At 46.4% G+C, this 24594-nt stretch overlaps 1 protein-coding gene across 1 annotated transcript in view; it reads left to right on the forward strand.

Moving 5' to 3' along the window:
* TMEM132D (transmembrane protein 132D) overlaps positions 1–24594 on the forward strand; it is a 195659-nt gene that overhangs the window by 69262 nt on the left and 101803 nt on the right. Inside the window, exon 3 of the mRNA XM_071444941.1 lies at positions 7651–7794. Coding sequence (XP_071301042.1) covers positions 7651–7794 — 144 coding nt within the window. The remainder of the gene's footprint in view (positions 1–7650; positions 7795–24594) is intronic.

A 24594-nucleotide genomic window follows, 5' to 3' on the forward strand; every position in this document is an offset into this window, starting at 1 on the left:
TTGTCAGCCAATTCAAATGAACCATAAGAATTCCCCCACTTGTTGCTTTCCCACTCAGCAGAACTGTATATATGTACACAGGTATATACAGGTATACACATGTGTGTATGTACACAGAAACACAGAGAGAAGGGTCTTACAGCTCTTTGGAAATGTTGTGCTGTTCTGTTCTCTTTCCTCCTGCATCCACCTGCAGTGGAGGCTGGGTGATCATGCATCCCATGGGCTGCAGGCTTCTCTGTCCAGCAGCAGCCCCAGTCCCATGCTGCTTGTGCTCTGCTGGCTGTTCCAGGACATGTTTTTCACCTGTGAAATGGGGCAGAGGGCACTTTGTTTTCCCTGCACAGAGTGCCCAGTACTGTGCTTTGTTTTTTCCTGTCTTTCCTTAAATCTAAGTCTAATTTTAAAAAATTGCTGGTTGCACAAGCTGTGCTGTTAGCAGCTTTGCTGCTGTTTGGCCAGAAATAAAAGGGATGTGCTGCATCGTTTGCTTTCTTACAAGCAATTTAGAAAGATTTCAGACCCTACACGTTATTTTTTGCATTTATTTTGGAAACAGTACTTTGAAGCAGTCCACGGGGCTCCCAACCACTTTAAATCAGCAGGCAGCACTGTTTATCTTTGCCTTTCATTTTTGTAAGCAAACACCTTCCTGCACAGCCTTGCATACAGAAAGGATTTGCTGTGCTCTGGCTGCTCGTGGGTGCCCAGAGCTCTGTCCTGCAGGGGAAGGTGCTGGGGAGGGATCTCCTCCTCCTCCTCCTCCTCCTGCCTGCAGCATCCCGACCAGCCCAGAGATGCAGGGAGCAGGAGGGGGCACCAGGGCTGTGGCAAACCCGTTCCAGACCTTTGTGTCCTGTTGGGAGCCCCAGGATGGCTCCTGCTGGGGGCACAGGGTGCCATCCTCAGCTGGAGTGTCACTGGGGCTCTGCTTCCTGAGCCTCACCTAACTCAGGGTCTTCTGAAAAAAGCCCCAGTTTTGCTTCCCACTGAGGATGGGGCCCTCTGATGCCTTGTTTGGTGAGTAAATAGAGGTCAGAGCTGCAGACTCGGTATTTGTTTCTGCTTTAAATTGATTTGTATGCATCCTTTCCTTTTGGCTCTCCAGAGACTTGTGTGTTTTACATCTTGCAAAACATGTTTTAACGAGGACCTTGTTTGAAAGGCACAGGAATAAAATCAGAGTGTGTGTCATGTGTGCATGTATGCAGGTATCTGCACCTGTGTGCAGGACACAAACTTCAGCCACAATAGGTGATTTTTGGCGGCCCATGAGATGCACATTACAGACAAATCTATTTTATTTAACTCCTGGTGTGCACAATTCAGCTTCTGAAGCCTAAACAGTCTTGTGGCCTTTCACTAATTAAATTTCATTATAAATCCACCTGGGCTATGTTTTTGTAATATCTCCCTTTGAATGGCAGTGGCTTGGTGGCTGTGTGGAATGGGTTTTCCTCCTGAAATGTTAATTAGGTGGAGAATGTGTTATGCTTTGGAAAAGCTGCATTGCAAACCCATAGATAAACAGATTGATTTAATTTTAATCTGCTTTCATGGTGATGCATAATGATAACTGGTTTCTGTCTCACAGGGCTGAAAACCACAGACCTTAATAAGAGTTTGTGGGTATATTATACAGCTTTAAATAGCTTCTGTTGTGCTAGACCGCTCTCCATAAATTATTCCAACTCCATCAGCATCTCAGGGACTCCCCATTCTCTTCTGCTGTGGATTTTCAATCAGTGCAACTCTTAGTGTAATCTGAAGAAACTTGGAGGTATCTGCTCTGAAAACAGCTGCCAACACTGGTTTGTACATCAAGTATTCAATGGGGAGAGCAGAACCAAAAAAGCCTTGCAGAAGCCAGCTCTGCAGATCAAATCACAGCATCCAAATCCTGCCTTTTATAAGCCATGCCAAAATTAATTATGGAATTAAAGCCACACATTCAGATGGTTGGTATGAAGTGTCTTACTACATGACCTGGTTTTTGTGATCTCCCTTTCCTGCTGAACTGAGAAAAGTGCAATTCACTTCAGCCAGCCCTAGAACAGTTGGTTTACACGGGCCCTTCTCAAATACAGTTTAATCCATTGAAAGAGTCTCAGCTTTAAAGGTTTGTTCCTGATGGGGAAATAATTTTTGGGTTTAATGGTCTAAATTTCTTCAGGGGTTTGTGGTAGATACAGATCCAGAGAGCCTTTTTATGCTTGGTTTTCGTGTGCTCACAGCAAATATGCCTTAGGTCTGACAACGATGGCTGAGTTGTGCCTGTTTTCTCAATGACAGACATGTTTTATTTTTGACTGATGTTCAAAGAGCCTCTTTCAGGCTCAAATTCTGTCCTATATTAGCTTCAGCCATAAAAAGCAAAGAAACTGCAGAGGGAGACAAAAGAAGAGTATGACCTCAAAGTGCATAAATTTAGCATCACCCCAGTGCTGTACATAAAATTGGAAATGCTGGGAACACAAATTCCAGCCATCCCTCCCTGTGCTGTAGAATGGTTAATTTGGTCTCATCTACCGAGGGCTTCTCAAATGGGAACAGATTTTGGCCAAAGGGTGGTTTTTAAGGGAGGCTGGACAGACAAAGGGCTGGATTACCTCTGGGTTTTGTTTTCAGTGTGAATCTTGGCCCCATGCTTTGCCCTCTCACCGTTGTTCAGTCTGGTGGGCTCTGTACATTCTCATTCCCATTCCAGTGCTGTTCATGAGTTTACCAGCTTCCCTGGCATTCACAAACCTGCTATCCCATAGTGCCTTCGATTCTGGTACTCCAGGGTTTAAAAGAAACTCTGTCCTGAAGTAAAGCCAGAACATTTGTTGCTGTTTTCCGTTGTTTTGTGCATTTGAATTTGATTGTTTGGGCACAGAGGCCTCAGGGAGGGGAGGAGGTGGTGTGCAGGCAGTGAGACATCAGGATGTAAATGTCAGTAGAAGTGTTCTGGTATCAAAACGGCCTCATTTAAGCAACATACAGCTCCAGCCTGACCTCAGATCCTGCAGAGATGTCTGCATTTAATGTAGCACAGCATTAACAGGATCATTCTGCACTTATTGCCAGCAAGAGACAGCTCCCAGGGAACTCTGAGTGCATCCACAGCTTAGTCATGCCACAGCTGCTGGCTGGATTTTAGATCCCATGGTAGCACCTGGCCCCCACTACCTGATTCCAAGCCTGACATTTAATTCTGGTCTTCAGGAAGGCCCTGAGGAGTCTGCAGCTCCTGCTTGGTGGCTGGAGGGTGGCTGGGTTTGCCCTTCAGCCCCTTGCAGGCTCGGGGAGTGCAGACAAGATAAGGTGTTTCCAGCTCCAGGAGTTTGTTCTTGGATCCAGAGGGGATGGCACCAGAAGGAGCCACCCCTGGCACTGTCCCCAGCAGAAATGGGCTCTGGGCAGTGAGAGATGAGGGCTGGGAATGCCTGCAGGGTTGTGCAGGGGCTGTTCTGCTGCTGACTTACACCAGTGCCTTTGACTTTGCAGGGAGTGAAAACGGACCTGATTCCTTTGTTTCATGCCACAAGGAGCTGTGCTCATTTCTGCTCACAGTTTGCTTGTCTTTGGTCTGAAGTGGGCGGTGGGGGAGAGCCTGTCCCACCCCTCCTGCTGCCATCCCTGCTGCTGAAGGAGGTGGATATTGGCAGAGGGAAGGCTGCCATCCTCACTGCTCTGCTCCCTCTCCGTGGCTGGATTAGGGTCAGGCTCTGGGCAGGAAGAAACACTGAAGATAAACAGAAATAGAAGCCCCTTCTAGTTATTTCTGAAATGCTTTGGGGAGATGCAGTGACAAGGCAATCTCAGAGGCCACTGTGATGTCTGGTAGGTGCCCAGGAGCTCTCAAAAATGCCCCCTCTGCACACAATTTATCTGCACCTTCTCCTCGCTGCTGGTGACAAGATGACAACCAGCGCTACCAGGGTGTTAACAGGCTCCCTTTTCTTTTTCTCCTTTGATGTAGAAAGTAGCTCTCTTTCTCAGAAGGACCATGAAAGGTTCCCACAGATCTTTGCCCCGAGCACTTACAGTAATGAAAAGCTAACTTCAATGTCACGGGTCTGAAGCATCTTTATTTAGAGCTGTTTAGGGCTCGGATTGCCTGTTTGTTTGTGCTGTGGTGGAAAGGGGGGTGATACTTGTGTGCTGTGAGCAGGGCACTGCCAGGGTGAGATGGGGAGGGCAACCTGGCCTGGGCAGGGTGTGTGTGCCTATCCCATCCTGGGCAGGGCAGGGTGTCTGTGCCCATCCTGGGCAGGGTGTGTGTGCCCATCCCATCCCATCCTGGGCAGGGCAGGGTGTCTGTGCCCATCCTATCCCAGCCTGGGCAGGGTGTCTGTGCCCATCCCATCCTGGGCAGGGCAGGGTATCTGTGCCCATCCTGGGCAGGGTGTCTGTGCCCATCCCATCCCATCCTGGGCAGGGTGTCTGTGCCCATCCCAGTCTGGGCAGGGCAGGGTGTGTGTGCCCATCCTTTGCAGTGTGTCTGTGCCCATCCTATCCCAGCCTGGGCAGGGTATCTGTGCCCATCCTTTGCAGGGTGTCTGTGCCCATCCTGGGCAGGGTATCTGTGCCCATCCCAGCCTGGGCAGGGTGTGTGTGCCCATCCTTTGCAGTGTGTCTGTGCCCATCCCATCCCAGCCTGGGATCTGTGCCCATCCTTTGCAGTGTGTCTGTGCCCAGCCTGGCCTGGGTGCGGTGTCCACGTGCAGGAATGACATGGGCTGAAAGCTGAGCCCTAATGGTTGTAAACTGCAGAGACTGGAGGTGCTAAAGCAGCTCCTGTGATAAATGAGAGAGGATGCTGCCTGCATTTTAATTGCAGTTGCAGCCTCTTCCATCTCTAGAGTAAACAGAGTGTTCAGTGGGTCAGGGATAGAATTGGGAATCGCTATCTTTATGCACTTAGGTAATGCATTTCCTTGATTTCAGTTGTGATGTATTGATTCTGGGAGTTCCTTCTGTGCTTTTCTTTGCTTCTCCCTTCCCTTGATTTGTACCCTGTCAGCATTGACGAGTTTTTAGGGATGTGGACTCCCAGGAGCTTTGTTTGCCATGATTGATTTGGTGCGAGGGGTGAGCTTCTCAGGAGCCTGGGAAACTGATGTGAGCAGTGATCCAGAGGTAAATAACAGCCAGGAAGGTGGTTAGCTGGATGGGCTCCTTGTTTGAAAAGAAACAACACCAAACCAGCCACAACTCAAATGTTTATGGCCTTCCCTTCCTCCTCTGCCCCGAGCAGAGTCTGCCCAAAGGAAGTGATGGGCACAAAACACTCCAAGCACTCCTGCTGCAGCCCAGCCTCGGTGTGTGACCGTGCTCACAGGGGTCCCAGGGTGAGGAGCTGACTCCATGTTTCACAAGGCTGATTTATTAATTTAAGATATATATTACATTAAAACTATACTAAAAGAATAGAAGAAAGGATTTCATCAGAAGGCTGGCTAAGAATAGAATAGCAAAGAATGATACCAAAGGTTTGTGGCTCAGATGGAGAGTCCGAGCCAGCTGGGCTGTGATTGGCCATTAATTAGAAACAACCACATGAGCCCAATCCCAGATGCACCTGTTGCATTCCACAGCAGCAGATAACCATTGTTTGCATTTTGTTCCTGAGGCCTCTCAGCTTCTCAGGAGGAAGGATCCTAAGGAAGGCTTTTCCATAAAAGATGTCTGTGACATAGGTGTTGTGGGCAAAGTTCCAGGGTGCTGGCAGCAGGAGCTCCAGGCTGTGTGAGTGAGCAGCCCCTCACTCCCAGCTGGCAGGGCTGGGGCTCTGCCCCCATCAGCTCAGCTGGGTCACCCACACCCCACAGGACACCGGAGCCACAGCTGCTGTGTCAGAGAGCTCCGGGTGGGGATGAGCTCCTCGGTCACAGCCCACACCTGCACAGCCCCTGGGCCACCCCAGTCTCCCTGGGGATGGGGATCGTTTCTCATCATGTCACTGCTCTGGGATGGTGCCCAGCAGTTTTCCTTCCTCGAGGTGCAGCAGGAAGGCAGGACCAGCTGCCAGTCCCTAGGAGTGGCTGAAGACACGTGCTGAGAAATGTTTCACCCAGGTTGTGTGGCCTCTTTGTACCTCCCTCTCTGAGGCATCAGGGATGGAGTTTAATTTCCACTCTGCTTTGACCGCTGATCTCTTGTCCTGAGGGATGTCTGCTCTAGCAGCAGTGACTGCACCTGCTTAAAATTCATTTTGTCAAATTAGCATAGGAGAACTTGCACAAAAATTGCCAGCCTCCATGTATTTATTCTTCCAGGTGTGCTAAGGAAATTGCAGCCACTGCTATTGAGTTAGTGCTGGGAGAAAGGAGATTTAATCCTTTTTGTTCAAGACAGTTGAAAGAATCCTTTGGCTTTTTATTCTGAAAACATCTGTGTGGATCTTGTCCTTCAAAGATTTCCTGAGCAATTTCATGCGGGGGCAGAGCTGACAGTGCTGTTTTGCTGCTGTTTGCTGCTCTACTGGCAGCAGCTGCTCAGACAAAAACCTCCCCTACCTTTTGGGGTTTCTGCCCAGAACTGAGAACTTGCCATGGCACTGAGTGCATTTTGTGTATGAGATTTTTAGCAAATATAATTAAGCTGTCATTTCCTGACACCTCATGAGGCTTGATCACAGTGGACTCCTTGTAAACACATTCAGGAACCAGAAGTTACCAGCACCAGGGACTCCTTGTTCAGTACTTTGGCCAAGATTACATTTCTACCTGTGGGGCAATCCTGTAGTGCCCTGAGGTACAAATTTTGGAGAAGAGAGAGGCAGAATTAAAGAACGCCACACCTGATGAGAGGAATTGAAATGGATATTTGAAAGTGCATCTCTCTCCATATAAAGTCCCTCTTCTCCACTTGCAGTTAATAACTTTTTATTCTGGTTGTTCTTTCACCATGCAACCCCAGAAGTATTATGCTAGCCCATGAGAACTAGAAAGCACCTCTGCAGAGCAGCCAGGCCAGTTTGCCACATGGCTTTTCCTGTTGTTGGACCTCTCTTACATGGAACCAGAGCTCCAGAGAAATCAGGTGCTTTAGGAAAAATAAGAATATTTTTAGAATAAGTATTTTTAAGTTCAGAGCTGACGGGACAATGAAACACAACAGTATTAAAAGAAAATGTTGTGAACTCAAAAAGATGATGAAAATAAGAGCAAAGATAAGGATTGCCATCTTAGAGCAATCTAGAGAGGGAGGAGAGAAAGGGTAGATTTTGTTTGTAGGGAGGCTTAGCAATGGCTCTTCACTCCAGCACCCACCTCCTTTCTTTTGACACCAAAAATGTTACTTTCTGTGCCAATGCAACACCTTGCAGCCAGCAGAGAGCCTCGGTGTGCCCAGGGGTGCCCAGAGTGTGGGTAAGGAGGAGCAGGAGTGAGGAGCCTGCTCCAGAGCACACCCACCCTTCAATCCAGCTATGACTAAAGCTCAATTACCATTAGTTCAGTCAGATTTCTGCCTTGATACAATTTCTTCAAAATGTGAACGTCTTAATTAATTCTCTCATCTCCTTTCCTTGTCCTGCTGTTGAACTCTTAATGAGTGGTGGCATTTTCTGTGGGGAAGTAATGAGAACATGATGATGAAATAAGGAGTAGATTGAGCTGATGTTTCCTGTCTGATTGGTGCCATATATTCTTGTTTTCCCAGGGCCAAGGTGAAGAGGGGTGTGAACGTTTTCAGTGTGAGAGCCAGCAGCCCCTACCTGTGGGACATCAGGGAGAGCGTGGATTACTCTGGCAAATATGCACCAGCTGTGGTGGTGTGCCAGAGGAAATCTGCTGCTGAGAACAGGTAGGTCGTGGCTGCTTTCAATACATTTTAATGATTTTAATACATTTTCCTACGGTGCATGAGGAAATGCGTTTGGAAAAGCTGGGACTGTCGTTGTTTTGTACTCGTTGCTCAACCCACCACACAAATGTTACTCAGCCCTAGTGCTCAAAGGAAGTGAAAACTAACAGAAAATGCTGTTGTCACAAATTATTTGGAAGAACTTGTTTCATATCTTCGAGCTTGATTGTGAATAGTTTAATTTTTTAAAAATTATTTTCATATGGCTGTTTGTGGTGGATTTTTTTGGTTTGGTTTATTAATTTTGCTTGAGGTTTTCTTGGTGGATTGTGCCCCTTTCTTTGTTGGGTTTTTTTCTTGTTTCTGTTTTGGTCTTTTGTGACTATATGAAAATGATGTTGAGGGTGAGATTTAGATGAATTTTTGATCTGCAGAAGAAATAGATTTTCTGTTTTCCATTCCCATTCTGCAACATTGACGTGTCTTAAAATGCCTTCATCTGGCAGGTGGATGTTCCTTTTTTAATCACAACTCTTTGGTTTAATGAATACATTTTTATATAATGTGCTGCTTCTTGTTCATCATTTCTGGAACTGCAAGTCAAGTGCACATTTGTAATGACCAGACTGCCTTTGTTTGGGGCTGGCATTGCTGATAGAAAAATTCCCACTTTATGTGTGTGATTCACATGTGAAATGTTACAGAATCTAATAGACTTTGGGGATTTGTTACATGGTTTATGATATATAAGTAAATACCTTCTGAACATAATGATTAAGAAGTTTCATCTCCTTGCAATCTGCGTGTATAAAAAAAAGAGGAAGGGAAGAACTTCCCTTGGTAATCACTTTCTGTTTCTAATAGCTCAGATTCTACACAGTTCCTTTGCTGTAGATGCTGAATTTTCCTCATCTAAAGCATATATTGTCATGTATCTGGCTGAATGGCATTGGGCAAAGCAGAAATGTGTGTATAGGCCAAGGTGGGAGCTTCCTGTGCCAGGCACAGTCTGTCAGATTCCTTAAAATCCCCTTCAAAGCTACTAGAGGAAAGGATGAATATTTTCATTGACAGAAATGGGCATTGGATCAAAATCAGAGATTATTTCAGCAATGAGTTTTCTATCACACTTTATCTTGCTGGGCCCATAGAGTGCATTTGCCTGATTTCTGTTCCTCAGCAGGAAAATGTAAAGCAGCCTCATGGGGAAATTGAATCTTGGCAACTGAACTTCCCTTCACCATTCATCATCCGGTGGCAATCCTTTAAAATGACCCCTGGTACACAAAAAATAAATTACTATGTCATCTTTCATGCAGTGCTTGTGGATTCTGTGTGCTTGCACATGCTGGGTATAAACATTGCTGGACGTTTATTGAAAGAAATCTGGGGTTGTACACAGATGTTACTGGAAAGAAAACCCAGGCAGGGGAAGGTGCATGTGTACCTCTCCTGTGACTCCTGGTTTGATTTGCTCCATCGAGCTCCCAGCTGAGATTTTCTGCTTTTCTCACTTTTGAGAACTTCCTCCCTCTTTGCAAGGAGTGCAAAGTATTTGCAATGCATTTCCCAGTGTATTGTTTTCCTCATTAAATGTAGTTGGCTCTGTTTAGCTCTGCATTTGAAGAAGCAAGATCAAGCATTTCATGGGGAAAGAGCACATTACATGTGCTCTACAGCTTTTGGGAAATAATTTTATCCTTATCTAGAAATGTTTGATGTCACCAAATAGGCACACTGGGTCACAGTTAAATATTGATGTCCTTTACCAAATTGTTGGCCTCCGTAGTTCATTTAGAAATTACAGAAACTCTATTTGCATATTCTTTAATTTCTCCTAAAAAGCAGAGGTCTGATCACATGGATGCAAAGGTGGCAATGTTAATTAACTGCAGATTCAGTACCTTTGTGTTCCTGATAGTTTTACATGGATCAGAAAATAGTGTTAATAAAGCTAACTCAGTGTGACAAGTGTAATTTCACGGCTTAAGGAGGCACTTGTGCAAGTGACAAACCAGAGCAGGATGCCAGAGCCTTCCCAGCTCGGGTTTGAAATATATCCGTCATTTTGTTTGGAGAGGTTCTGGCACCGGCAGCTTATCGTAACAGGATTAACATATAAATATTATCACAGCCAGCAGGGTGTTTTCAGATGAATATTAACAGCAAATATTATGATTCTGTCTGGGAATAACTAATTAAGCCCATCTGTCAAATATGATTTGAAGTTCTCGTGCCTTGCTTATTACGGGCTGGCGACAGCGTTCCAGATTAACGGTGAAGCAATTAGAAAGTTCTGCCCGGTTCTGCTGATTTCCTTCTCAGGCAGTAATAACTCTGTAGCACTCCAAACCCTGACCCAGGAGATGATCAGATGTGTTTCCTGCCTGTAGCACCTGCACAGCGCTGCTGCTGTTCCCGTGAAGCACCAATCCCCCACCCCTCTCCTGGCAAGCAGGGGACCAAAGAGGCAAAGAGAAAATGCTCTGGGAATTGAGCAGTGATCAGAAATGGGACTGGGGAAACCCCTCCAGCACTGACTGAGTCTGGGAGATGCATCCAATCTGTAAAGCCATCCTTTACTTCTGCCCTGGGAGTGGCTGATTTTATTTTTGTGCGTTCCTGTGTACTGAGGTGAATGGAACAGGAGGGTGACATTCAGGAGTCCTGCCTTTCCTGCGTGTTTCCTTGGCTTGGGGCTGTTTCTCACTTACCCAAAATGGCCTCTGTGCTGTGCAGTGGTGGTGGGGAGGAGGAGCAGCCCCAGGTCCAAGGCCTGGCTTGCTGCCTGTTGTCGTTGTTCCCCAGTGCTGCTGTTGGGCGGGCGCTGTGCCCGCCGGGCTGGGCCTGGGGGAACCCTGGGGCTGGAGATGGGGAATGGCTGGGCTTTCCTCCTCTGCAGAGCACCACTGGCAGCACTCCCTCCATCCACAGCTCCATCCACATCCACGTGCCACACCTGGGCTTTCCTCCTCTGCAGAGCACCACTGGCAGCACTCCCTCCATCCACAGCTCCATCCACATCCACGTGCCACACCAGGCAGGGTGGTCTGGTGTGGTAGTAATGGGTGTCCTGATCCTCTTACAGTAACCCATTTGTATTTATCTATCTATTTATATTGGGGGTAGTAATGTTTGTTATTCCCATTCCATTACTGTGCTCTGTGCCTGTGGCAGGAATGGAGCCACTGATTCAGTGAAATACAAAATAATTACAGACAAAGCTTGGCCATCTCTGAGTAGAACCTTAATGAACATTTCCTGCCTTATCACCAAAAGTGTTTCAGTTATGTAATGGATAATTTGCCTGGCAATTTCCTTTCCCTTTTTCTGGAAATGTGACAAGGACAGCATTTGTTTTGATACTTTTCCTCCTCAGTTCTGTAGCACTGAAGGAGTTGCTGGTTTGTGCTGCCTGAAACCAGATGCTGCTGTCACAGAAACGGATTCTCAGTTTGAACTACAAGCGACTAAATCAGTTTGTGAGAACATGAGCACAGTGAGAGACAGTAACAGGATCTTCTGGGCTGTATTCTTCATTTATTCCTGCAAGTCTCATTTGTTCATGCTACTGTATTTCAGGGCTTCATTTTCTTAACACTTTTATAACTGAAGAAATTAACTCGATATTAAATAACAACAGGGGTCTGGAAAACGTATGCCAACACTGCCTTTGATTTTCTACACAATATTTTCTTTGTATTGCATTTATGCCATTGTCCTTAGTGCCCTGTTTCTCTCATTTTCCCATGCAATTATTACATATTTTCATGTTGTAAATGCAGTGAGCTATTGCCTCGCTCTCTCACTTGTTGCACATGCCAGCACATTTGATGGACTCCCAAGAGTGCTATAGTCCTAAAACACTTCTGAAGCCAACAAGAGCAACAAATTTAACATAAATAACGGCCTAATGGCCACAATAATTACACTCTGTCTCTTGCTGGTGTTCATCAAAATGCTTCATAAAAGCAGTTTAATGTTTTAGATCACCATTAATTTTTTTCCTTGCTCCCATGTGCTCACGTGACTTTGTCACCTAGAAATGGATTATTGCTTGGAAAGAGAAATTTCTGCTCTAAAATAAGAGAAAAGGACGTGTGATGTAGTAAAAAAATCCCTTTATATTTTGTCACATCCCATCCTGTGGGAATCACGTGAACTTCACTTTGTCACTATGAAATAAAAGCAAGAAAGAGATTGCAGAAATCAGACTTTCAGAATGGAATATACTCAAGGGTGATGTTTTCAGAGCTGGACAGGCCCAGTGGGGGAAGAGCTGGGCTAGGCTGGATGTTGGGGATTTTAGTGGCCACCCAATGCATTATTTGTTTATGTAAATTCTAAGCAAAAAAAGATTTCTCCTATTCATTTTTTAATCCTGGTTTTATTATTGAGGGAAACAGGAGGGAAGGGAGAAAGGTGATGCTTTTATGTGGTTCCAAAATTGCTTTCTGAGAATAATTACTCAGCCCTAAAAATTGTCTGTTCACTCAGGATTGTTGGTGCTGATGTAGTACATTAGGATATCTCTTGTTGGGCAGGTGGAATACGTTCATTTAATTCTGAAACAGCAGGGTTGAGCTCCGTTTCTGCTTCTGAGACATGTGGGTAATGATCAGCTGCAAACATATTTACCCTGGGTACTTTTAGAATTTCATGCTGTGTACACTTTAGGTTTTTCTGTCTCCTTCCTGTGTTATTAGAAACCTCCAGGCTTCCAGGAGTTTGTCTGTTGTGATCATGTGCAAGTACTGAACATCTCAGAAGTCATGTTTACATTCCTCTGTTTGAAGGCAATTAGTCACAAACCTCCATTTCTCATTTTAAAGCTTAAATGTGCCCTCAGAGAGAGAACCCCTTGAGATGTTGAGGCAAAATAAATTTGTCTGAACCAAGCCTCAGTGCATTATTATTTTACATGCTGACCCACTTTTTCCATTTTTTAAAAAAGAAAACGGTTTCATTTAGCAAGAAATGCAGAGTCTTTCTTGAAATCATTCTACGCAATGCTAATACCCTAGAAAAGATGTTTATGGTTATCATCTGGGATCAAGCAAAGGGAAAGAGATGAAATAATAACCAGTTATTCGATAAAGGCATTATTAGCCAACTTTTCCACCTGTTGGTTTGAGCCATTCATTTAAAGAAAGCACTTCAAAGGGGTGGGGATGGCCTTTGGCAGCTGAGGGGCACTGCTGGCTCTGGCATTCCTGTGGAGCAGGTAACCCAGGGAATTGCAGTCAAAGGGCACAGATGATTGATTCCCTTTAATCTCAGCTCAGTCTCGGGCTCTCCTTGGGGAGCACGGCTGTTCCTGCTCCTTTGGTGTGGAGCAAGATGCAGCTGGAAGTGGGAAAGGTGAGAACCAGCACCGTCTTTTGAAGCTGTTAAAGAAAATAAATTCCCTCATTCAGGGATTATCCTTTTGAAATACCAATGTATGACTTCTGTGGTGCCCCAGATCTGCAGATCTCCTGGGACTGGAGTTCTTGGAGCAGAATATTAGCAGAGCAGCTAATACTCAATGTCCAGGGATCACTGTGGGAGCTGTGCTGGCTCCCCACACCCTGGGGAGAGCTGGGGCTCCCAGCTCCAGCTCTCATTGCATGCATGGGAACAATGATATCATTCATGAGTAAATACAAGAAACTGATAAAGATGTTGTGTTCCTTTCAGAGGGCTTTGCAGGAGGTCTCACTTATCTTGGCCATTCTCATGTTTGGCTCTGCTTTAGAGACCGTGTGTCCCAGGGAACAATGACAGACAGGGGGACTGCAGGCTGGTGTCCTCAGGGCCAGGCTGCCCACACCTGCAGCACAGCTCTGCAGCCCTCCTCTGGATACCCAGAAGCCCTGGGAGGAAATTCTGTGTTCTCTGCACTGTCACAGCTGAGCACAACCTGGAAGAGTGTTCCCTAATTTGAGCTGGAGCAGTTCCATGTTCCCATATGGCAGCATCAGGGTAACCTACCCCAGCTCAGCCAGCTGTGGCCTCAGGGCACAGCTTGGAACAGAGGAGTTCTGGCTGCTTGGAAGGAGGATGCATTTCATTTCCTGGCCTAGTCCATCTGAAAGCATGTTACCCCTTTGTATATTGGATTAAATCTTACTGGGTTTTACTTCACCTATAAAAACAGTCATGGAAGGCAGGGATCTGTAGGTACTTCATGTATGGGGCTCCCAGATGACACCAAAATGGAACCTAGAGCAGATAGTCAGTATTCCCTGTTCATGAACTCAGCTGGAATACAGAAAAGCTGGGCTGGCTTCTGCAGCAGTGCCTGTGATGGCTCAGGGGTGGGGCTGTGGATGGACCTGAGGAGTCCTGGGAGGTTCTGATGATTCCTGTGCTCACACAATGAGGGATCCTTTTCTGATGCTCTCACGGGAGGAGTCAGAGTCACTTCTGGCATTTCACGAGGTTCTCCAGACACAGACACGGAGCTGTCAGTGCTGTGTGGCAATCAGGCTTGTTCTCTGTGAGTTACCCCTGCAGTGCTCGGGGTAAAATGAGGTTCTGCAGCTCCATGTTCAGCATCAGCAGCTGCAGGGAGCTCTCAGGGACTCTTCTGAAGGTCCTGCAGCTCTGCACACAACTGATCTGCAAGCAATAAATAATGTTGGGGCTTAATCCCCTTTCATTGAGAGTTCTTGGCATGACGAACTGGGAATCAGATAATTGGAGGGAAACAATCGAAGGTGAAGGAGTTTGCTGACAGAAGTCAGTTACAGAAAAGGCAGGTAATTCATGGATATGCTGGGAATTCTGACCTCTCCTCCTGCGTGATGTGCAGGTGTTTGTGTTCACCTCCCTTGCTGAGCACAGGTCCTTCTTTCTGTCTTGTGTTGAAGTAGCTAAAGGATATTTTCAGTACTTTGGATAACCTCATTCATATTTAGTGCCTGTATTTTTACCCTGGTATTACCCAGTGTAATAAATATAATTTTAAGCTTGAGAAAGAATTATTTCCCTTAAGAACCTTCAGGATTCATCGTTATGCTTGCTCTGTGTTTGTGGTACTTAGCACTGTAGTTCCTAAACCTTTGGTAGCCCAGAGGCTAAAAATAACAATTCCAGTAGGACAAAGCCAGTTTGCTTTCTATTACAGAAGAGACAGCAAGTGAGTAATCTCCTGTCTATTAAAAATCTAATATTAAATGCAAAAGTGTGTCTTGTGAAAATATCTCTAATGCTGCTGTTGATTTTTTTTCCCCTTGGAGGAAATCTTGTAAGAAGTAATACTAATTACTGAGAGGGTTGGAAAGTTGAGTGGATGACTTAAAATATGAGCTGAGGCTAAAAAATACGCCTGTTGCTCTTGAGACATGGGAATTCCCATGTTTTGGGTGAAAAAAATCAATCTGTCACATCTAAATCAACACACAACTAAGTGTGGGCCAGAAGGTTAAGGGAATTATGTAACACAGCCTGGCATCCTTCTAAATCACAAAACCAGTCCTAAATAAATTCCAGCTGCTAGTACAAGGCTGAGTTCACTGGGCATTTGCATGATTTTATGGCTTCAGCCCTTGCTGTGCAGGTGCATCAATGGCACAGTTCTCTGGAATTATTGCTGGTGTGTCTTAGATCTCTTTTTGGAGTTTCTCTTTTTGGAGTTTCTCTCTTTGGAGTTTCTGTTGGCTTCCGTGCCAGTAAAAGAATTTGGGTGTTTGGATGCCTTGTCTTTGTGGTGTCTCTGACATGGACAAGTGTGTAAATCCTGGGCTCTGAGCTGTGGGATTCCATGCAGAGCAGGGTGTGCTCCCTGCATATTCTGGGTGCCATCAAGGAGTGCCACGTGCCCCATTCCTCCCCCTGCAATCTGCGCCTGCAGCAGCACACTCCATCCAGCCTGGCTGCTGTTTGCAGCCCAAGGCACAGTCTGGAGCTGGGTTCTGTGCTGTGGGCTGGAGCTGGTGCAGTGTGCAGCTCACTGTGTGTCTCTGCCACAGGCTGGCTCTGTTTGCAACCCATGCTTGTTGTGTGAATGGTGAATCCTGCTCTGTGGATGATAGTTTGTCACTGAGTGTGAGTGGAAGAATGCGCAGGGAAAACATTCCACCAGAAGTTAGGCAGGAGGATTTTCCTGTGTGGGAGTGGGGATTCAGGCTGTGCATCCATGGCAGTAAGTGAGCTGGGAAGGGGCCAGTGGCTTGTGCATGATTCTTTGGAGAAGTGCAGGAGGTGCTGCAGTGTGTGTTCCCTTTGTTACTCAGGAGCCCTCAGAGCTCTTCGTGTCAGAAGTAGAAATGTGGCTTTGTGTCAGGTATACTTGGAAATGGGAGTATTTGCAGCTCTGCTGCTCTGCCTGTGATGCAAGAGTGGCCTAGGCTGGGCATTTAGATAGACAGGGAAAAATGCTTCACTGAAAGAGTGACTGAATTGTCTGCCCAGGTGGAGTCACCATCCCTGGACGTGGCACTCAGAGCCATGGCTTGGTTGATCAGGTGCTGTGAGGTCATGGGCTGGGCTGATGATCTCAAAGCTCTTTTCCACCCTGGTTAATTCTGCCATTCTCTCATTCAATGATGAGAAGTCCCCAGTCCAAGGGAATGTGGTCCTGGCAGGGTGCATCTGCTGCTGGCTCCGTTTCCAGAAGGATCCAGAGCAGATCCAAGGCTGTGCCTGGGGTTCTGTGCCAGGGTGGCACTGAGGGATCACCTGCACTTATGCAAATGTGCTCGTGTTATTCTTAGTTCCAGGGGTTACCTGAAGCTAATATTCAAATGTGCAATTAGCTGAATGGATGGCTGCTATCTGCAGTCATTCTTGAGATAAATTTTCCCTGGCATGTTGCAGGAATGTCTGCCTGCCTTTTTCTCAGCTTTAGCTGAAATACTTGAAAATCCCTTCAGTGTTGACAAGATACTATCTTTTCTAGAAGCCTTACCTGTGGCCCTGAGCTCCTTCAGCAAATCTTTGGTCACAGGATGAGCAGAATCCTTGAAATTGGCACTGGAACAGGGCCTTTCACTGTGACCTTGTGAAGTGCTGGGTGGAACTTCTTCATTTTCAGTTTATTATTACACTCCTCATTTAATCCCATACTAGGGAGAAAATAATTAACTTGAATAATTTTCAATCCAAATAATCTATTCCTGAGTGGCAAATATTGTACCTGGAAACAGATCCATTATGAAGTGTTTCCTCTGAGATGCATTTTCCTGTTAATTGTTGAAGCAATTAATTTCCTTACAGACACTTGCAGGTCTTTGTGTGAAGTAGTGAAGGCAAGGAGAACAGCAGGCCTGGAAGAGAACAAAAGCTGCCTGTAAAAAACGAGCACAGAATGAATAAATGGAATGTATGTGGAGTACATTCTCTGTGTTGTCCATACATTGTGCACTTGTCAGCATCCATAGCGGAGGAGCTTTAGCAGCTGCAGGAATCAGGAGATGCTGGAGTGAATCTGATGCATATTCATGAGGAACAGTCTCACAGGAACACGTGGGACTTGTTCCACAGGACCATGGGCACAGAGGAGTTTGGCAGACAGGCTCTGACAAGTCTGGGTGTGACACGTGTTTCAGAATAACATCTCCCTCCTGTCCTGGGATCCACACTTTGGAGAAGTTTGGGTGGATTTTTATAGGGAAAACAAAGTTCTGTTTTGCATCTTGGATGCCAAACCCAGAATTTATCCAAACTGCGTCCCTTGCCAGTCTTTGAGTCTTTGCTTGGAAGCATAAGAAACTTCATCACGTTCTTCTATTTTTGAGTGTTGATTTCCAATTCTAAACGTCTGTTAATATAAACAGACAAGGCTGTTCTCCTAAATTCCACTGCACATGGCAAAATGGCTGCAATTTAACTTGGTTTTCCCAAAAGCTAGATACACCTCTTAGATGGAAATTTATATCTTCATTTTATAGCTTCATTTCTTTGCCAAGTTGTCAACTACTGAATGGAGGATGGTGCAACAAATAATTTTGAATTGTCCTAATTATTTTTGTAGCTTTCAAATCCACATGTTATATTCCTGTGATCTCACCAATATCTATTTATGTTAGAGATGCATTTACACATTCAGTGCATACCTATTGTCTATATTGCAATTCTTTTTAGGTTCTGATAGATTGAATCAGGTTTGATTTTATGCACATTCAATACCAAGAAGGCTGAAGGAAGAGAGGGGGGTTGTGGGTTTATTCTGCATTTGTTTTCTATATTTGAGTAAGATAAACCTCTGACTTAGTCCATAAGAGTCTCAAAGAGAATTACAATGTCTTGATGAAAAATTACTATTTGTTCAAAAATCAAGACTTTGTTCTCATAAAGGACATGAAAATAAATCTTGTTTGCAGTGGCTCTCAGCAGCAAAGGATCAGGAATTTAGCTGTCTCCAGAGTTTTGGGATAAATGACAGTTTTAGAAATGCAGCCTTATGATCAAATCTCTGAGATGGTGGCAATCAGCAGCTGTTTTGTAAAAGCTGTATTTTTGCTCTTCGCTTTAGGTGTGTGCATTTGGCACTCTCATCTTTCTTATGTAATTATCTAGGAAAATATCTCTTGTGCAGTGGTTTAAGGGATTAATCTTGTTTATGAAAAGAAATGCTTCTTCTGCTTCTTGGATAAACCACAAATAAAGATTTTACTCTTCAGTTGTAATCAGGACTTGTAAACACACCCAAAAGTCCTGATGAACTGCTAATGATCACTGAGGTGCTTCCATCAGAAACTGCAGAGTTTAATTGGATGGAAATACTCAATTAGCAGGCAGGTGAAGGCTCTCAGGTAGGAGAATTGCTGTCAGGCACAGCCCTGTACCACAGACCTGCTGGGATGGAGATGATGCTCTCACCTGTCACTTCAGAAGCTGAATATTTCATTTTCCATTACAAAAAAGATGTGGTAAATGGAACTTTTTAACTTTTAGTGGAAAAGGAAGAGTTGTGCCAGGGGCAGAGCAAAGAAGGCAAATATTTGGATGTGGTCTAGAAGGAAAAGCAGGATGTACATTGATGGAGATGCAATGCACGCACAGGAAGGAGTAAATTACAGCCCTTGATTTGTCCCCCAGCCTCGTGTGAATGCTGTATTTAGGGTAACAGGGCTGCTGTGAACTGCCCATGCCAGGAACAAGCACTACCAGCACTGTGCTTACACATCTGGCTGTGGGCACCATTCCTAAATACCAGTTTGCATGGCAAGCTCGCAGGCCCTCAGGTGCTGGGGCTTTTCAGAGCATAAATGTGTATTTAGATCCATCAGAAAAGGAGCATTTTTGATCTGTGCCTGTGCAGAAGTCTCCTGTTCTAAAATTAGAAAGTCAATTTGTCTGTTAAGCCCGGGGAAGAAGCAGCTCTGCATGCCCTCTGAAATTAGCAGTGGAACAAGCTGTATTGAACTCATCTGCAGCCTTACACTGCAGGGCAGTGGCTGCATCCAAGACAGACAATATTTCCCCAGGCTGTCACAGCCATTTGACAAGGAAAGGAGGAGGGGGAGCAGGGAGTTGCTTCAGTCTGATCTCTAAGTGAAATAACCAGCTGAACTTTTAAAATCATCCAGAAGATTAAAGGACACTTCAAACAGCCTGGTGTGTCAATTTATTCTGCCGAGTGTCTCTTCCTTAATTGTCACAAAACGAAGACATTAAAGGTAACAGAGTCATGTGCTCTGCTAAAAGGTGCTGCTGCTTTAGAGAAAGGTGTTACTGGGGAGGAGAAATGCAGAGGGAGGTCTTTCATGTAGTACAGAGCTGGGAGAAAAAAGGAAATAAAGCAACAATTTGAATGCATTTGATTTTCTACAGATAGTACTGGGAAAGGATTGACCATTGTTGTAGGTGTGCAAGAATCTGTGTCTGTCCAGTCACAGTGAAGTTTTATCATTGCAAAGGCTCTGCCAGCTGTTGGGCAGCTGAGAGGCACTGGCCATAAACAGCTTCCATCCCCACAAATTCTACAAAACCTCAGCCTGGAGAGGCACAAGGACCTGGAAAACTCCAGAAGCTTTCAAGGAAAAAGTGAGGTGGAGTGCAAAGCAGTGCACACAGCTTTTGCTGCTTCCCCCCAGAGGCCTGGGTGGAAATATGAAAGAAATTTGTGCAGCAGCATATCAGGCCTTGAGAATGATTTCCATGCCTAATAATTCAAATTAAGTTACGTACATGTATGTGATATTAGGCGATTGCAATTTCAATATGTTGCAGATTAAATTCACCTAATATTTGTGCTGTGCGGGCCACATCTCAGAGAATGTGCATAAAGATGTCAAGTCAATTTCTCAAGCTTTTTTCTCCCACAATATGAGATTTTTTTTCCATTAGCTCTTAATTTACATATTGTTTCTGCGCTCTGTGGATATTGCTTTCCTTTTTGTTTATACATCAACAATATTCATGCTTTCTATTTTTAACATTATAATATTCCCCCTATTTCAGGGAGGTGTCAACAGGCGAGTGGATATATTCAAGTGCTGTGGTGTGTTGTGCAGATCTCTCACTAATAATAGGTGTAGGATGGTTTATTTCAAAGGAGAGAACTTATGCTTATTTCTGTCATAAATACAGCCTGCAGTAGTACACATGTGCTAGCTCCAGAATACATTTGTCATTTTTAATGAAGGAAATAAAGCACGTAACTACAGCTAGGTCAGTTTTTCATTAATTTCATGAAGTTTTTTCCTTTGAAGAAAAAAAGGGGATTTTAGTCAGGTTTTGAGAGCAAACGAGTCTCATGCTGCCTGTGCATGTGTGCCTTAGATTTGACAGCACAAAGCTGACTCAGAGATGGGCATTTCTTATCTGTGTCAGGAAAATACACAGAGTAGAGGAAAAACAGAATAGAGAGTCTCCAGGCAGCTGAATTCTTATCAATAGACAATTACGGAAAAATCTTAAATAAGAGCTTGGAGTTGCTTGGACACAAGAGCCAATCAAGCTTGAGACAGAGTTCTGTAGGAAAGTGGCTTTTTCTTGCTCCATCCTCATGGAGCCTCTTCTTTTCTATGTTTAAATAATTGCCAGAAAATCTTGGCTCTGGAGTGCACAGCTGGCTTTGGGGCTTAACTTATCAACATGTGGGACTGGGGAGGAGCTGACAGGTGAGCTCTGGAAGGCAGGGGTAGGAATTCCCTTCCACTGGGAGGAGCTGACAGGTGAGCTCTGGAAGGCAGGGGTAGGAATTCCCTTCCACTGGGAGGAGCTGACAGGTGAGCTCTGGGAGGCAGGAGGAGCTGAGGTGAGCTCTGGAAGGCAGGAGGAGCTGACAGGTGAGCTCTGGGAGGCAGGAACAGCTGAAAGGTGAGCTCTGGAAGGCAGGAGGAGCTGGAAGGTGAGCTCTGAGCTCTGGGAGGCAGGAGGAGCTGACAGGTGAGCTCTGGGAGGCAGGAGGAGCTGACAGGTGAGCTCTGGGAGGCAGGAGGAGCTGACAGGTGAGCTCTGGGAGGCAGGAGGAGCTCACAGGTGAGCTCTGGGAGGCAGGAGGAGCTGACAGGTGAGCTCTGGGAGGCAGGAGGAGCTGACAGGTGAGCTCTGGGAGGCAGGAGGAGCTCACAGGTGAGCTCTGGGAGGCAGGAGGAGCTGAGGTGAGCTCTGGGAGGCAGGGGTAGGAATTCCCTTCCGCTGGGATGGGTGCAGGGAGGGCACTCCCAGTGCTCTTGTCCCCAGCTCAGTACCAGTCCAGGTGTGTTTGCAGGGCTGGGTGCCCCTGAGGAGAGCACCAGTGCTGTGGTTGATGCTGCCAGTCCCAGGGCTGGCCCTACCTGAGCTTAGCCAGGAGCTGCCTCCTGAATGAGGAACATCTGCTCACTGGAGTCACTGCTCTGTGCAGCTGCCCTCTTACCCCCTCTCCTCTTTCCCAGAGCTGATCCCTCAGGGGATGGCTCCTTGTGGCCCCCCAGCACTGGAGCTGGCAGAGCTCCCTCCAGTTCAGTGGGGCTGGGACAGGACACAGCCCAGTTCTGCTGGTGGGAAGGGTCCCTCCAGAGAGCCCTGCAGGCAGAGCTTCAGCCTGAGGGGCTGGGCAGGGCTAGGACAGGCAGTGGTGATTCCAGTCCCTCCCTGGGGCGAGGAACATCCTTGCCTGGCCCTCCATCAGGGAATCTCTGCTCTTCCAGTCGGGGAATCTCTGCTCTTCCCATCAGGGAATCTCTGCTCTCCCCATCAGGGAATCTCTGCTCTTCCCATCAGGGAATCTCTGCTCTCCCCTCCATTGCCCTGGAGGATGCACAGTGCATTAGATGCTGCTGGGGTGGGTGCACAGTGCATTAGATGCTGCTGGGTGGATGCACAGTGCATTAGATGCTGCTGGGTGGATGCACAGTGCATTAGATGCTGCTGGGGTGGATACACAGTGCATTAGATGCTGCTGGGGTTTTGGGCAGTGCATTAGATGCTGCTGGGGTGGATACACAGTGCATTAGATGCTGCTGGGGTGGATACACAGTGCATTAGATGCTGCTGGGGTGCATGGACAGTGCATTAGATGCTGCTGGGGTGGATGCACAGTGCATTAGATGCTGCTGGGGTGGATGGATGGTGCATTAGATGCTGCTGGGGTGGATGGATGGTGCATTAGATGCTGCTGGGTGGGTGCACAGTGCATTAGATGCTGCTGGGGTTTTGCACAGTGCATTAGATGCTGCTGGGGTGGATGCACAGTGCATTAGATGCTGCTGGGGTGGATGCACAGTGCATTAGATGCTGCTGGGGTGGATACACAGTGCATTAGATGCTGCTGGGGTTTTGGGCAGTGCATTAGATGCTGCTGGGGTGGGTGCACAGTGCATTAGATGCTGCTGGGTGGATGCACAGTGCATTAGATGCTGCTGGGTGGATGCACAGTGCATTAGATGCTGCTGGGTGGATGCACAGTGCATTAGATGCTGCTGGGGTGGGTGCACAGTGCATTAGATGCTGCTGGGGTGGATGCACAGTGCATTAGATGCTGCTGGGGTGGGTGCACAGTGCATTAGATGCTGCTGGGTGGATGCACAGTGCATTAGATGCTGCTGGGGTTTTGCACAGTGCATTAGATGCTGCTGGGGTTTTGGGCAGTGCACTAGATGCTGCTGGGTGGATGCACAGTGCATTAGATGCTGCTGGGTGGATGCACAGTGCATTAGATGCTGCTGGGGTGGGTGCACAGTGCATTAGATGCTGCTGGGTGGATGCACAGTGCATTAGATGCTGCTGGGTGGATGCACAGTGCATTAGATGCTGCTGGGGTCTGACAGCTGGGCTGGGTTCTGCCCCCCAGCAGCAGGAAGGGTTTGGTGGGGCAGCAGGAGCCCCGAGAGGTGAATTGTGTGGGAGCTCTGCAGCTCCCCCTGAGCTGGATGAACAGAGCAGTGCTCACAGACACCAGCCCAGCAGGGAGGCACACCCTGCCACCTCTGCTCCTCTCCCAAACCCAAAACACAAAACACAAGCTCTCTCAAGAGGGATGGGGCTTAGCAGGGAAAATGGAAGTCAGAATCTTCAAGGTTAAAAAGTTCTGTCTAACCTTTCATATTATTGCTCAGAAGAATTATTTTTTTGAAGTTAATAAACCACGTGCATTCACCTCATATGGCTATTTCCCTCCCCAAACAAATTGCTTTTATTGTCAAAGCTACAAATTCGGGCATTGTGATCGATACCATCGTTTTATGAGCTGTCAGGAAAGGGACTTGAAGATGCAGCTTTGCTTGATTGTGTAGGAATAAAGATTGATCAGCCCTGTTGCTGCTCCTGTATAGATCCTGGCTGATTCCCATCCAGAGTACAAAGCAGAGCACCATCCCCTCATCCCTCTTCAGAATCACAGTCAATAGCTTTCCCTCTGTGCTCCTCTGCCAGCTCCTCAAAGTACAGCCCCACTTCATGGCTGAAGCGGGGCACAGAGGAGCAACAGAGGTATTGTGGTGTTGGGGGGTCTCTCCCTCATAGGAAAATGTGATTTTAATTCCAGACTTTTCTTGGTTCATTTTGGAGAAGTTACTGAGCCAAGACTGTTTGCTTGCACTGCTCCATGTCTGTGTTACTGCTTTTTGAGTGAAGAGTGCAAGATGAGAACAGTGAGCTGCTGGGTCTGGAGGGGCACTGAGGCTCTGCAGTGTCACACCCTGCTCCAGAGGGAAATGCAGCCTGCTGCTCTCAGGTTTGCTGAATATATTTATTTCCAGTGGGAAAAAAGGGAGTGTTGGCTGAGGTATTTTCATGTCTGTATTCATTTACCATAAGAAGTGTTGCTGTAAGTGTTGCACAGGTGACTTAACAGACTTGTGCATGGTGCAGGTTGTGCAGTGCCCACAACTGGACCTTTGTTAGACCACAGGTAAGTCAGGAATCACATTCCCAGCTGCAGGTTTGTTCAGGATTCACATTCCCAGCTGCAGGTTTGTTCAGGTTTGTTCAGGAATTGCATTCCCAGCTGCAGGTTTGTTCAGGTTTGTTCAGGAATTGCATTCCCAGCTGCAGGTTTGTTCAGGTTTGTTCAGGATTCACATCCCCAGCTGCAGGTTTGTTCAGGAATTGCATTCCCAGCTGCAGGTTTGTTCAGGTTTGTTCAGGAATTGCATTCCCAGCTGCAGGTTTGTTCAGGATTCACATCCCCAGCTGCAGGTTTGTTCAGGTTTGTTCAGGATTCACATCCCCAGCTGCAGGTTTGTTCAGGAATTGCATTCCCAGCTGCAGGTTTGTTCAGGAGTCACATCCCCAGCTGCAGGTTTGTTCAGGAATTGCATTCCCAGCTGCAGGTTTGTTCAGGTTTGTTCAGGAATTGCATTCCCAACTGCAGGTTTGTTCAGGTTTGTTCAGGATTCACATCCCCAGCTGCAGGTTTGTTCAGGTTTGTTCAGGATTCACATC

This window comes from Agelaius tricolor, unplaced genomic scaffold, assembly GCF_023055355.1.
Source record: "Agelaius tricolor isolate 1412-34295 unplaced genomic scaffold, bAgeTri1.0.p SCAF_20, whole genome shotgun sequence".
Classification (NCBI taxonomy): domain Eukaryota; kingdom Metazoa; phylum Chordata; class Aves; order Passeriformes; family Icteridae; genus Agelaius; species Agelaius tricolor.